This window comes from Podarcis vaucheri, assembly GCF_965113315.1.
Source record: "Podarcis vaucheri genome assembly, chromosome: 4".
Lineage (NCBI taxonomy): Eukaryota > Metazoa > Chordata > Lepidosauria > Squamata > Lacertidae > Podarcis > Podarcis vaucheri.
Genome location: NC_138762.1, coordinates 16,690,504 through 16,704,659, shown reverse-complemented (window position 1 = coordinate 16,704,659; position 14,156 = coordinate 16,690,504). Strand labels below are relative to the sequence as shown.

Below are 14,156 nucleotides of genomic sequence, written 5' to 3'. Positions count from 1 at the left end.
AATACGGTCTTCCAAATAACACATTTCAGTTTCCAGGATGCTCTGGGGGGAACCTATGTGCTTTAAACGTGTGGGTGTGACCAACATCTGTCACTAACAGAGGCCCGTAGCAACAGGAAGCACATCTGTACGGACTTTGTACCCCTTTTGCATCAGGCTCACCAAACGATACTTGGTAGGTTCTCAGCTGCGCTTTGTGCCCCATGGCTACGTCGTAGATTCCGTCGGCGTAGGTCCTCAACGCTTCTGCATAATCTTGGCAACGGAGAGGAAGGACCTGGGAATCGGCCAGTTCGTAGACCAAGCCCGCCCGGAGGTGAGCAACGGCAAGCTGCTTCCTGAATTCGGGGTCGTAAAACCGCTCAACTAATTCAAAGGTCTCGTACGTGGTGTGGTAGAGCGGGTAGTTACTGAATTTGTCTACTTTCTGGAAAAGGAGAGCAAAGATATGGGTCAAATGTGCCTGTCCTTATTGCTTTAGTTGAGATTCCTGCATTGAAGGGGGTGACCGTCTGGGTTCCTTCAAACTACAGTTCTATGATTCTAATAAAGGTGGAAACTCAATTACAGCTGTACCTTGGCTCTTGAATGGCTTAGTTGCCGAACAAATCGGCTCCCGAACACCGTAAACCCGGAAGTAAGTTGTCAGGGAACTGACATCAGAGGAAAGGGAGGTGGTAGGGCTCCCAGAGGCTGGGAGGGAGTCAGCAGCCAAAGCAGGGACCAGCAGGGGGAGCGAGGGGTCTCTGGAGGAGGATCTCAGGAATGCTGAGAGAGACGCAGCAGCCAAGGCAGGAAGTAGCAGGGGAGGGGTGAGAGACACGTCCAGCGAAAACAGCGGGGAGGTGTCAGAAGCAACCATAGGGAGACCCATGCTTCGCCGGAAGCTGCCACGTCGTGAGTCCAGGAGACGCGTTTCCGTTAAGGAGCTTCTTTGCTGGAAGCGCTTCCGCAGGCAGCCACTGTCAGACTCTACTAGTGACTAGAGCAGACATGTCTGAGGAGCTCTGTCACACACAGAGGTTTGTGGAGCCGCACAAACTCTCAGGGAGCACAATTTTAAGCACAAGCAGCTAATCATCCCCTCACAGCAGTCTGACAGTCTCTGTACGCTGCCTGTGCAGGAGAAAGCATCATGAGCAACCCAGCCGGAACCGGAGGGGCAGGGGTTGGAGCTGGTCCAAGCTTGGAAGAAAGGTATCAAGCTTTGGAGGTCCAACTTGCGCTGCAGACGGCGAGGCTCGAGGAGAGAAGGGCTCAGGATGCAGACAAGAAGGGGAGAACCACTCAGTTCCCCAGAAAGGTACCAGGATTGGTGCAGAAGTTTGGGGGGGACCCCAAGGATTACCATGCCTTTAGGACAGAGATGCAATATGCCCTTAACGTGCAGTTTGATGAGTTCCCTGATGAGGAATCGCGAGTTGCTTTCGTAATTGGGCATCTTGAGAAGGGGGCGCGAGACTGGGTTCGACCCCTGATGGCAACGCACAATGATATCCTAAAGGACACTATGAAGTTCTTTCGTGCAATGGATATCATGTTTTCCAGCGATATTGAGGAAGGGGTGGTGCGCAGACAGCTAATGGCTTGCAAGCAGGGAAGCCGATCTGTCCGTGAGTACTGGACTGAATTTACCATGCTGATTCACAGATTGGGGTGGGATTTATCGGCGGCACCCATTCAGATGCTATTTGAAGAAGGTCTTTCTTCGGCTGTGAAAGATGAGCTGTCCCGGAGCCCCAGGGTGGTGTCTATGGATCAGCTGACCAAATCTGCGCTGACCATTGGAGCGCGCCAGGAGGCAAGAGCCTTGGAGAGGTGGGAAGGGAGAGGGGAACGTTGGAAGGAGTTCCGCATTCCAGACATTCCTGAGCCAGCTTTCCCGCCGGCAGAGCCGATGGAAGTCGGAACAGCCCGCGCGCGCAGTTTCAAAGCCCAGTGAGGGGGCTAAGAAGGAGGGAAAAGGGGCCCGGAAATGCTATCTCTGCCAACAGCCAGGCCACTTTGCCAGAGTCTGCCCCCAGAGGAAGGAATGGCAAGGGATGGTGGGAGCTGTTGAGGGGGGAGAGCAGGGAGAAACGGAGCAGGTAAAAGCCAACGCCTGGTTGCCACAGTCGGGGCACTGCAGCCAGGCCAAAGAGCAGTGAAAGTGCCCGTGCCAGAAGCTCCTCGACCTGCTCTAGTGATTGAAATGTCGCTAGAGCTGCAAAATGGACACCCCCTAAAAATAAAGGCGCTGTTGGACTCAGGCAGCTCCTGCAACTTTATGAGCAAGGAGTTTGCTGCTGAACACCAGATACAGACGATCCCTTTAAGCAACCCCCTGCAGGTGACCACGATCGATGGCAGGGAACTGTTGGGAGGAGGAGTCAGCTTGCAGACCGTCCCAATGATAATGAGGGTGGCAAGGCACACAGAACTGATAGCGTTTAATGTGGCCACCTTGGGAGGCGCTCCCATTATTTTGGGAATGAGCTGGCTAGCCCTACATGATCCGCTGGTGGGCTGGCATCAAAGAGTGGTTTCCTTCGGTTCAGCACATTGCTTAGAACACTGCAGGGGGGAAAAGGGTTCAGCAGGGGCCCAAGCCACCCTAGCAGGGACTGAAGTAATGGAGAAGGTGAAGGTGCCACCACAGTATGCAGATCTCAGCGATGTGTTCAGCGAGAAGGAAGCTGACCAACTACCCCCGCATAGGCCCTTTGATTGCCAGATCAATTTACTCCCTGGAGCACAGCTTCCTGTAGGCAAGTTGTATGCCATGTCAGACAGGGAAATGCAGGAGTTGCGAGAGTTCATTGACAAGAACCTGAAGAGAGGCTTCATCAGAGAGTCCAAGGCAGCGGGGGGTAGCCCAGTGTTTTTTGTGGATAAAAAGCACACGGACAAGCCGAGACTTGTATGTGATTTCAGGCGGTTAAATGCAGTGACAGAGCCGGCGGCTTTTCCTATGCCCAGGATTGATGATATTTTGACCAGGGTGCGGAAGGGAAAGATTTTTACAAAGCTGGACCTAAGGGGGGCATACAACCTGATACGTATAAGGAAAGGGGATGAATGGAAAACCACCATGTTCACCCCTTTGGGGGCATTTGAATATCTCGTGATGCCTTTTGGATTACAAACAGGCTCCGCGTGTTTTCAATCGTTCATGAACCACGTACTGGGGCCTTTGCTCTACAAGAATTGCGTGGCCTTCCTAGATGATGTGTTGGTGTATTCGGAGAATGAGGAGCAACATGTGAGAGACGTCAGAGAAGTGTTGAGCAGGCTGCAAGCCAACAGGCTGTGGGTGAAACTGGAGAAGTGTCAGTTTCATACCAAGGAGGTGGAATTCCTGGGGTACCGCCTGTCAGACAAGGGGTTGGCCATGGACCCCGGCAAGGTTCAAGCAGTGCTGGAATGGAAAACACCCAAAACCAAGAAGGATGTGCAGAGGTTCCTAGGGTTTGGAAACTTTTATCGTAAGTTCATCCGAAACTTCGCCCACCTGACGGCGCCCATCACGGACTGTCTCAGCAGTAAAAAGAAGTTTGTTTGGACGGCGGAGGCGGAGCGAGCGTTTGAGGAACTGAAAAGGGCCTTCGCCTCTGAAGAACAACTTCTGCATGTGGATTTACAAAAAAAGCTGAGGGTCGAAACAGACGCATCTGACAGAGCCATAGGGGCGGTGCTTCTTCTGCAGCCGGGGAAGGAGGAGTCAGAGTGGCGACCGTGTGCCTTCTTTTCGCGAAAGCTGAACAAATCCGAGAGGAACTACACGGTGTACGACCGGGAACTTCTTGCTATTCATGAGGCTTTCCGGAGGTGGAGGCACCTGCTAATTGGTGCACAACATAAGGTGCAAGTGTGCACGGACCATAAGAATCTAGAGTATTGGAGAACTGCGCGAGTGCTCAACCAACGGCAGTTGAGATGGGCCCAGGAGTTCTCCAAATTTAACTTTGAGATTTGTTACGTGCCAGGCCCAGAGAACGTTAGGGCGGATGCTCTCTCACGCAAACCTGAATATTTGGAGGGGGAGGGAGCACCCGAAGAGACCCATGTCATTCCAGAGGACCGCTGGGTGTGTGGGGCGGCATTGGTGGGGCAAAGGGAACTGGTAGAGGGAACGGTGCAGGATGAATACGCCCAGGACAAACTCAGGGGTCTCAGGAGGGAGGGAGACAAACCCGGGGGTTTTGAGGAGAGAAACGGGGCGTTGTACTACAAGGGAGCGTTGTATATACCTGAAGGGGAATTGAGGGAAAAGGTACTCAAGCAACTGCACGATAGCCCCACAGCAGGGCATTTTGGGCAACACAAAACCATGTGGCTGGTTACCAGGGAATTCTGGTGGCCCAAGGTCAGGGAAGATGTGCGGGAGTATGTGAGAGGGTGTGACCAATGCCAACGAGCCAAGGGGGAGAGGCGGGCACCGGCAGGTTTATTAGAACCACTACCCACGCCTGAAAGACCATGGGAAGCAGTGGCAATAGATTTCATGACTGATCTGCCAAGGTCCAGAGGGAAAACAGCCATCATGGTTGTGGTAGACCTGTTAACCAAGATGGCCCACTTTATAGCCTGCTCACATGCGGTCACAGCAGAAGAAACCGCTAAATTGTTTGTAGAAAATGTGTTTAGGTTGCATGGCGCCCCCTTGAGGGTGGTTTCAGACCAAGGGAAACAATTTACTTCCAGGTTCTGGAGGAAGCTCATGAGCTTACTGCATGTAGAGGTTAATTTCTCAACTGCCCGTCATCCAGAAACCAACGGGCAGGCGGAAAGAGCTAATGGTGTCCTCCAGCAATATTTGAGGTGTTATGTGAATGACAGAGAGAATGATTGGGTGGAGAAGCTGGCGTTGGCAGAATTTGCCTACAACAATGCAGAGAACGTGTCCACGGGGATGAGCCCCTTTTTGGCTAATCACGGGTGCCATCCCCGAGCCTTCCCAGGGGGGGGAAGGGGAGAACTGGAGCGTTCCAGCTGCAGAACAGTTCGTTGAAGAAATGGAAGCGATCCATCGCCAGCTCCAACTTAACTTAAACAGGGCTAAGGAGGAATATAAGAGGCAGGCAGACAAAAACAGAAGGGAAGGTGAAAGCATTAGGGTGGGGGACCAGGTGTGGCTGTCCACCCAAGGGTTACCATTCAAAGGGGGTTGTAAGAAGTTAAGACCCAAAAGGCTGGGCCCATTTGAAGTCACGCAGCAGGTCAACCCAGTGGCCTTCAGACTCCGGTTACCGAACCACATGAAGCTGCACCCAGTGTTCCACAGGTCGTTGCTGTCACCGTATAAAGGGGACAGAGAAGGGAGGGTCAACAGGGGACCAGCTATGGAGGAAAAGGAACACAGCTACCATGTAGCGGAGATTCTCGATTCCAGGTGGAAGGGAGATCAAGTAGAGTATTTGGTAATGTGGGAAGGGGAGCCGGAGTCGGAAAACACCTGGGTCATGGCAGAGGATGTAGATGACGAGGTTTTGATAGAAACTTTTCATCAGAGATTCCCTCGTAAACCTCAGCCAGTGGCGAGGTTCCGGAGGGAATACTTTGCCACCACCGACGAAGAAGAAGAGTTGGAGGGGTTCTCTGATTCCGAGGCGGAGGAGGATTCAGCGAGCCGGAACGAAGACCGATGGAGGGAAATGTTCGAGACGTCTGAAGATGAAGAGGATTCTTTTCGGGGTTTTAGCTCCTCACCGCCCAGAGGAGAGAGTAGGGGCGGGGGGGAAGGGGGCCCTGGAGGGGAGGTGGATGTCAGGGAACTGACATCAGAGGAAAGGGAGGTGGTAGGGCTCCCAGAGGCTGGGAGGGAGTCAGCAGCCAAAGCAGGGACCAGCAGGGGAAGCGAGGGGTCTCTGGAGGAGGATCTCAGGAATGCTGAGAGAGACGCAGCAGCCAAGGCAGGAAGTAGCAGGGGAGGGGTGAGAGACACGTCCAGCGAAAACAGCGGGGAGGTGTCAGAAGCAACCATAGGGAGACCCATGCTTCGCCGGAAGCTGCCACGTCGTGAGTCCAGGAGACGCGTTTCCGTTAAGGAGCTTCTTTGCTGGAAGCGCTTCCGCAGGCAGCCACTGTCAGACTCTACTAGTGACTAGAGCAGACATGTCTGAGGAGCTCTGTCACACACAGAGGTTTGTGGAGCCGCACAAACTCTGAGGGAGCACAATTTTAAGCACAAGCAGCTAATCATCCCCTCACATAAGTGTTCTGGTTTGCGAACGTTTTTCAGAGCTGAACTTCTGACGTGGCTTCTGCCTGAGTGCAGGAAGCTCCTGCAGCCAATCGGAAGCCGCGCCTTGGTTTTTGAACAGTTTCAGGATTGGAACGGATTCCCGGAATGGATTAAGTTTGAGAACCAAGGTACCGCTGTATTAAAGTTTCCCCACATCACAGGCCCAGTCCAACTCGGCTCACTGTCAGTTTGGTAAAGGCAAGATCAAGCACTAAGGGGCAAATTGGGCACAGGGATATAGGGAGCTGTCTTATACAAAGTCAGACCATTGGTCCATCTACCTCCATAATGTCTACACTGACTGTCAGCAGCACCCCAGTATTTCAAGCAGGGAGATGGAAACTGAGACCTTTTTCAAAAGCTCTGCCACTCAGCGGGGCTTATGATTCATCCCAGGTAAGCGTGCAGTGGACTGCTGCTTTATTCTTTTACAATTCTTTGCAGTAGACTGGATTAGTGCTTCCCTGTCCATTTCCCCCCCATTGGGAGCTTTCCCAAAAATAAAAAAGGAGACCCACTTGCTGCGGTGTGTTCATAGCTGTCCAGAAATAAACAGAGGGATGTCATCTTTCGGACAGGCTGTTCGGCTTACCCTGTTCTTAGTGTACCGGGCTCTGCCAGACACAATCCCCAATCGCTGGAAGAAAGCTTCGAAATCGCTGCCTGATCCAAGCTTGCTGATCCTGCCCAAAAAGAGGGGAAGACGTTGCTATAGTTAGATCCAGTGCTTTTTTTCTGGGGGTACGCATACCCCTAAACATTTTGTGAATCTAAGTTTGGCCTTGAGGGGCAGTATTTCAATATGAGAAGGAAAATGAGAGTACCCCTAAACATGTTTTTTTTAGGGGGGGAAAGTACTAGTTATATCAGGCATAGGCAAACTCAGCCCTCCAGCTGTTTTGGGACTACAACTCCCATCATCCCTAGCTTACAGGACCAGTGGTCAGGGATGATGGGTTTACCTGTGCCTGGGTTAGATTTCTTGCAATGGCACAGCAGAAAAAGGGGGGGGGGTAAAAGAAGCTTTGGGGCACTCTGAAAATAATGAAGATGACTCAAAGTAGGGACCCAAATGGGATGCTTACCTACATGCCCACAATTTGCCAGATCACCATGGGTGACATCCAGAAGGAAAGGAAACTCTGAAGCTAAACCCGAAAATTGGGAGTATACGTGGAAGGGGGAGGGTTGTTAGATAGGGCCATAAGGATCTGTATCAGACTTCTCCACCATAGTGCCTCCCAGAAGTTTTGGACTACAATTTAGTTACTTATTAATTTAAGTATTTCTATTCTGCCATGCCATAAAATCTTGAAACATAAAACGTACCGTAACTACACTTTGGAATGGCCTGCTTCATGACATCAGGCAAGTGCTTTTCCCAATACACTTGCCGGTGAACCTTTTTGTTTAGGAACGCCTATCCAGACATGCAGAAGTTATGTGTGCTTTATTTCTTCTTCTTTTAAGCTAGTGTTGATTTTTAATCCTCTTTTGGTTAAAATAATAAAAAAAAACCTGGCTTTGATTGTTTTAAATCAATGATTTTAATGTTTTATTTTATATTTCTTTAAAGCACTCACTCAGAGGGGTTTCTTTTGTTTTGCAATAAAGAGCGATATAAACGTTGTTAATGATAAATAGATAAAACCACATTTAAAAATGTGAATAAAAATACACATTTATTATTATTATTTATTAAAATTTGTATACCACCCTTTATCCAAAGATCTTGGGGCGGCTGACAAGTGAAACATACAACGTAAGATACATAATAAAACCTAAGCAAACCAATGACCCACTTCCCACAGACACATTTTAAAAGCCATAGGCGGGTTGAAGAGAAATTTTTTTTGCCTGGTGTAATGAGGGCGCCAGGCAAGCCTCCCTGGGGAGGGCATTCCACAAATAATTATTAAGGTGACTGGCTAATTAAGATGAAAAGTAAAGCGCAAAAATGTCTGCTGGCATGAATAGCTGTTCAAGGAACTTCTGAAAATAAAAAGCGAGGGTGCCTGCCAAATCCCTGTTGGAAGAGTGTTCTGCAGCACAGGGCTGGTGACACTAAATGAATGAAAGCAAGGATAAGAAAGCTCTAGCTGCCCCTTGTGTGGGAATTTTGATGGCACACTCATACGTGCAATTATTTAAGTAACGGATATTTGTGCTAGGGCTGCCATACATCCAGAATTTCCTGGACATAACCTGGATTCGGCCCTCACAAACAGTGTCAGGGCAGCAGTCATCCAGGAAAATCCAGATGCATGGAAGTGTAGATTTTGGTGAATTTCCTTAAAAATAGCTCAAAACTTCTTTTTTGTCAGCCTATGCAACAGAAAGCTCAACAACACCCCCCCCCAAATTGGCAATCCTAGTTTATGCCAACAAACTTCTAATTAAAAATGAAAAGTTATGGACTTGCATGTGTGGATTAAGCAAGGGATTCTCTTACCTGGGCAGAGTCTTACTTTCTGGGGATGGGTCTTTCTCAAGCCAGCTTTCATAGAGGGTTTTGCTTCCATATCCATCATCAGGGCTTGCTATCTAGGGAAGGAAAACAATGAATATGACGATTTCAGCACTATAAGAGAAGTGCCATCGGTCCTATACGTTTAAGCAGTATCCTTTCACTTTAAACAGCCAGTTCCCCCAAAGAACCCTGGGAACTGCAGTTTTGTTAAGGGTGCTGAGAGTTCTTAGAAAACCCCTATTCTCCCTGGAAAAAGCCAAAATTCTGAGTGGTTTAACAGTCGATTCCACTTCCCAGGGAACTGCCTCCTTTGGAATGTTGATTCAGCACAAAACGGTGCACAAACACAATACCTGCATTTGCAACTTTCCCCAGAACCATGAGGTCTAGAAACTTGTTTTTTTTAAAAAAAAAAACTGATTCCTTAAGAAGTATTCCCTGCACTGAGGATCCCTGCCACTGTTTACCTCAAGTGCTTCTTCCTGCCACACAAGGACAGATGAAACTAGGAGAAGGAAGAAGGGGGGTGGGGGCGGAGCCAGGAAAATGAGATGATTTGTACCTCTTTTGCCAGATTATATACCAATCGATTGAGAAGAGGAGTGCAGTCTACTCTTAATGTGTAGTTGCCTGGAAACCAAAGTATATATAGACATTTGTATTAATACTAATGGGACACTTTAAAAAAATAAAATGTGACTTAAAAAAATTATAATAGGCTACGTCATACCAGACAGTGCCCGATTTACGTAAAGTCATACCACATGTTACCTTTGCTTCATGTTACGTTTTTTCAGGTTGCGTCCCGTGGCAACCCGGAAGTACCAGAAAGGGTTACTTCTGGGTTTCGCGCTTGCGCATGCGCACAAGCACCAAATTGCACCGCGCACCTGCGCAGATACGGCGCTTCAGGTTGTGAACTTTTCATGTTGTGAACAGGCCTCTGGAACGGATCCCATTCGCAACCAGAGGTACCACTGTATAAGCTAAACAAGCTATAGCTTAGGGCCCCACTCTCTTGGGGCCCCCAAAAAAATTTAAAGGAAAAAAACACCTGGATGTACATTTCCAAAATATAAGATAAAAAACAAATAAAATGGCTTTAGATACTTATTAGGTCCATAAATTACCATGTAGCATATATTCAACATGAAAAACAGTGACAATTTGTTGTTGGCAAAGGACAGCTGGACATATAAAGGGCCCCATTACCTTCAGTAGCTTAGGGCCTCATCAAACCTAAATCTACCTCTCTCGACATTGGCTATTTGAGTGCCGTCTCTCAGTATTGGCTATTTAAGCCCCGGTATCTCTCCAAATGTAAAAGTGGCACAGAGCTGAAGATGGTCAAATGATGCTCACCTTCTATAGAAGAGTCTGAGTTGATGTAAGCCACAGCCCGTGCTTGAAGAATTTTGGCATTCTCCTGCAGTTACAAAAAGATACAAGCACCACAGGCTGATGACAAAGTTAACTGGGTTGTTTTTTGCCACAGCAGCAGCTGTATATGAAACGGACATCCGTGCAATCACATGTATAAACTGTGATAGCTATGCGCATTTCTACAGTTGCCGCAGGGATAGAACAATAGAAATTTAGAGTAAAAAAACCAGAAGCGTTTTTACTTGGTATTGTATGTGAGGATATTGACAGACAGGACAACAAACTGTTTTTATATGCAATAACAGCAGCCAAGAGTATTGTTGGCCCAGAAATGGAAACAAGAAGAACTACCAACGAAAGAAGAATGGCAGATGAAATTAATGGACTATGCAGAATTAGATAAGATGACAGGAAGGATTCGAAACCTGCGGGACCAGAGATTCACAATGGACTGGAGCAAATATTTGAACTATTTGAAAAGCAACTGTAATAAACAGATCACGCTAGTAGGACTACAAGAAGTTTTGTAAGGAGGATTTTGCGAAAGAGAAGATTATGAAGAGAGTTATTAGTTAAGATAATTAAAAGTAATAGTGAAATTAAGAAATGTAAATTAAGTGAAAAAGATGGGGAAATTCACAGATGTGATTGATAGAAGTAAAAAAAGATGGTATAAGCTATGAAATTATGTGAAATTATTGATGAAAATGATGTTTATTTATATATATATATATATATATATATATATATATATATATATATATATATATATGCTTTCGTAGATTTTCACGGGTATAGGAATGCAGGTTTTGGTGTCTTCGGGTGTCTTCCCGTGTAAGAGTCGGGGTGTCTGTGCGACGTTTCGACGAGGTCTCACTCGTCATCTTCAGGCTGGTGCTTTCGGCTTCTTGTTACTGGAACAGAGCAGAATCTGGTGTTTGAGTTCCTATAAATACTGTTGAGGGGTGTGGTGTATAGCCTCCAACGTTCTGGGCAGAGAGGAAGTTCCTAGATTAGTGTGCCTTTTCTTCTTTTGTTCCTTAATTACTTGAGGGATATCTTGGGTGATTTCATGAGTGATATTCTGAATATCACTGGGTGGGTCATTAAGTGTAGATTAGTTGCTAAAGCTTTCGTGTCTTGACCTATTGAGCTTGTGAAGAGTTTTTCTGAGAAGATGGCTGTGCTGCATTTAGTTGTGCTCTGGCTTGGCTTCGTGTATAGGGGCGAGCTATGGTTTTGTGTCTTGTACCAGCCAGATCTGTGTAGGGATTGCAGGGGGGTGCAGCATCCGGAGGTGCCACTATAGTTTGGCTACTGGATGGAGTCTGTAATATGTCTGTGGAGAGGGTCTGGGTTTGGGTCTGGTGTGGTTGATTGGTGACGGCGTTCTGTGTGCCTCTGGTTCTGGTGTCGGTTTTTGTGGGGAGGGCTAATTTCCAGATGTCTGGCAGGCGGGACGTGTCGTCACGCTTGTTCATGTTGTGAGGGTGTTTCTCTATCTCGATGGCTTCCATGATTATTCTCTTGTGGTGATGTTCCATGTTAAAGAGCAATTTGGAATCTGCAAAATTAATTTCATGTCCTGTTTCTTTCATGTGTTGGAAAAGAGAGGAAGTTTTTTCTTCTTTTTTGACGGCATTCTTGTGTTCTGCGATACGTGCATTTATTCGTCTGTTTGTTTTCCAACACATGAAAGAAACAGGACATGAAATTAATTTTGCAGATTCCAAATTGCTCTTTAACATGGAACATCACCACAAGAGAATAATCATGGAAGCCATCGAGATAGAGAAACACCCTCACAACATGAACAAGCGTGACGACACGTCCCGCCTGCCAGACATCTGGAAATTAGCCCTCCCCACAAAAACCGACACCAGAACCAGAGGCACACAGAACGCCGTCACCAATCAACCACACCAGACCCAAACCCAGACCCTCTCCACAGACATATTACAGACTCCATCCAGTAGCCAAACTATAGTGGCACCTCCGGATGCTGCACCCCCCTGCAATCCCTACACAGATCTGGCTGGTACAAGACACAAAACCATAGCTCGCCCCTATACACGAAGCCAAGCCAGAGCACAACTAAATGCAGCACAGCCATCTTCTCAGAAAAACTCTTCACAAGCTCAAGAGGTCAAGACACGAAAGCTTTAGCAACTAATCTACACTTAATGACCCACCCAGTGATATTCAGAATATCACTCATGAAATCACCCAAGATATCCCTCAAGTAATTAAAGAACAAAAGAAGAAAAGGCACACTAATCTAGGAACTTCCTCTCTGCCCAGAACGTTGGAGGCTATACACCACACCCCTCAACAGTATTTATAGGAACTCAAACACCAGACTCTGCTCTGTTCCAGTAACAAGAAGCCGAAAGCACCAGCCTGAAGATGACGAGTGAGACCTCGTCGAAACGTCGCACAGACACCCCGACTCTTACACGGGAAGACACCCAAAGACACCAAAACCTGCATATATATATATATATATATATATATATATATATATATATATATATGTATGTATAAAAACTTTAGGGTTCGAAGGCACCCCAATGCAGGAATCACAGCTAAAGCAGATGGACAGATGGTCATCCAACCTCCAACGAAGGAGATATAGAAATATAGTAATAATAATAATAATAATAATAATAATAATAATAATAATAATAATAAATAATTTATTTATACCCCGCCCATCTGACTGAGTCTCCCCAGCCACTCTGGGCGGCTCCCAATCGAGTGTTAAAAACAATACAGCATTAAATATGGAAAACTTCCCTAAACAGGGCTGCCTTCAGATGTCTTTTAAAGATAGGATAGCTGCTTATTTCCTTCACATCTGGTGGGAGGGCGTTCCACAGGGCGGGCGCCACTACCGAGAAGGCCCTCTGTCTGGTTCCCTGTAACCTCACTTTTCGGAATGAGGGAACCGCCAGAAGGCCCTCGGAGCTGGACCTCAGTGTCTGGGCTGAATGATGGGGGTGGATACGCTCCTTTAATTAATGATAATGATAATCACTATGTAGAGCAGGATTGGGGGCAGAGTGAAATGAAGACAATAGAAGGGTGGCTCCCCCATGAGGTCATCACATCACTGCTAATGGGATTTACTATCTGCTCATAACCCATGGTTTAAAAGATGTTTGCACTGTTTGTGGGAAAATTCAGGCCCCCTCTGGACCAGTGTATTCTTGCTGTCTGGAGGGGCACATTGCAATAAATGAACAAGACTAGGTTAGATCCTTAACTTCCATGGGTCTGTTCTGAGCAAAAAAAATAGATAGTTCCTTTGAGTCGCAGCAAAATATTCTGGAACCGGTTTCACCACTTACCTCTGCCCATTCGGTGGAACCCAACAGCCCAAATTCTTCTGCATCCCAGCTGGCAAAAATTATTGTTCTCCTAGGTTTCCAACCTGTTGGCATTGAAAAGGTAATCATCTCTCTGGGTGGCTCAATTTATAACAAGGCTGAGGAATCTGTGGGTTTCCAGCTGGATTGGACTACAGCTCCCATCATCCTCAGCTAGCTTGGCCAATGGCCAGGGGGGGATAGAAGTTGTAGTCTAGCAACACCTGGAGGACCAAAGCTTTTCCCATGCCTGCTTTTTAAACACAGCCCCAGGGCAGTTAAAATCCATGCTTCAGGAACCTCTATAAAATAAGGCTCTGTTTATGATTGCCTTAGTTTGGGATCAGGATTTTGTTTTATTCGTTGCTTTTCATTCCATCCGCCGGCAATTATATTCCTTAAGCAAAGGACCAAGCAGCCTTACAACCTCTTAAAAAAAAATCATTTAAAATTTCAACTCTGATCAACAAGAGCAATCAAAATTGAAAAGGCAATGCCATTACAAAAATGGAATCGGGTTTTAGAAATGCCTTTGAAACATGAGGATGATGATGATGATAAGACTAATAAGCATCTTTGGGGAAATTCTTCCACCAAAGAAATTCTCATGCCCCATGGAAGTGTACATGAAACCTAAGTGTTGGGACCCAAATCATCTCCAGATCTTAGGGCTTAGGAAGAAATACTTTGTGGGCTCAGAATGGACTTGAGG

General features: G+C 47.1%; 1 protein-coding gene across 1 annotated transcript in view; it reads right to left on the bottom strand.

The window, feature by feature from the left end:
• Positions 1 to 14,156, bottom strand: part of LOC309531603 (N-acetylated-alpha-linked acidic dipeptidase 2-like) — a 36,489-nt gene that overhangs the window by 4,991 nt on the left and 17,342 nt on the right. Inside the window, exons 9-14 of the mRNA XM_082221192.1 lie at positions 13,427 to 13,546; positions 10,056 to 10,119; positions 9,256 to 9,323; positions 8,676 to 8,767; positions 6,816 to 6,906; positions 163 to 427 (exon numbers count right to left, since the gene is read on the bottom strand). Coding sequence (XP_082077318.1) covers positions 163 to 427; positions 6,816 to 6,906; positions 8,676 to 8,767; positions 9,256 to 9,323; positions 10,056 to 10,119; positions 13,427 to 13,546 — 700 coding nt within the window. The remainder of the gene's footprint in view (positions 1 to 162; positions 428 to 6,815; positions 6,907 to 8,675; positions 8,768 to 9,255; positions 9,324 to 10,055; positions 10,120 to 13,426; positions 13,547 to 14,156) is intronic.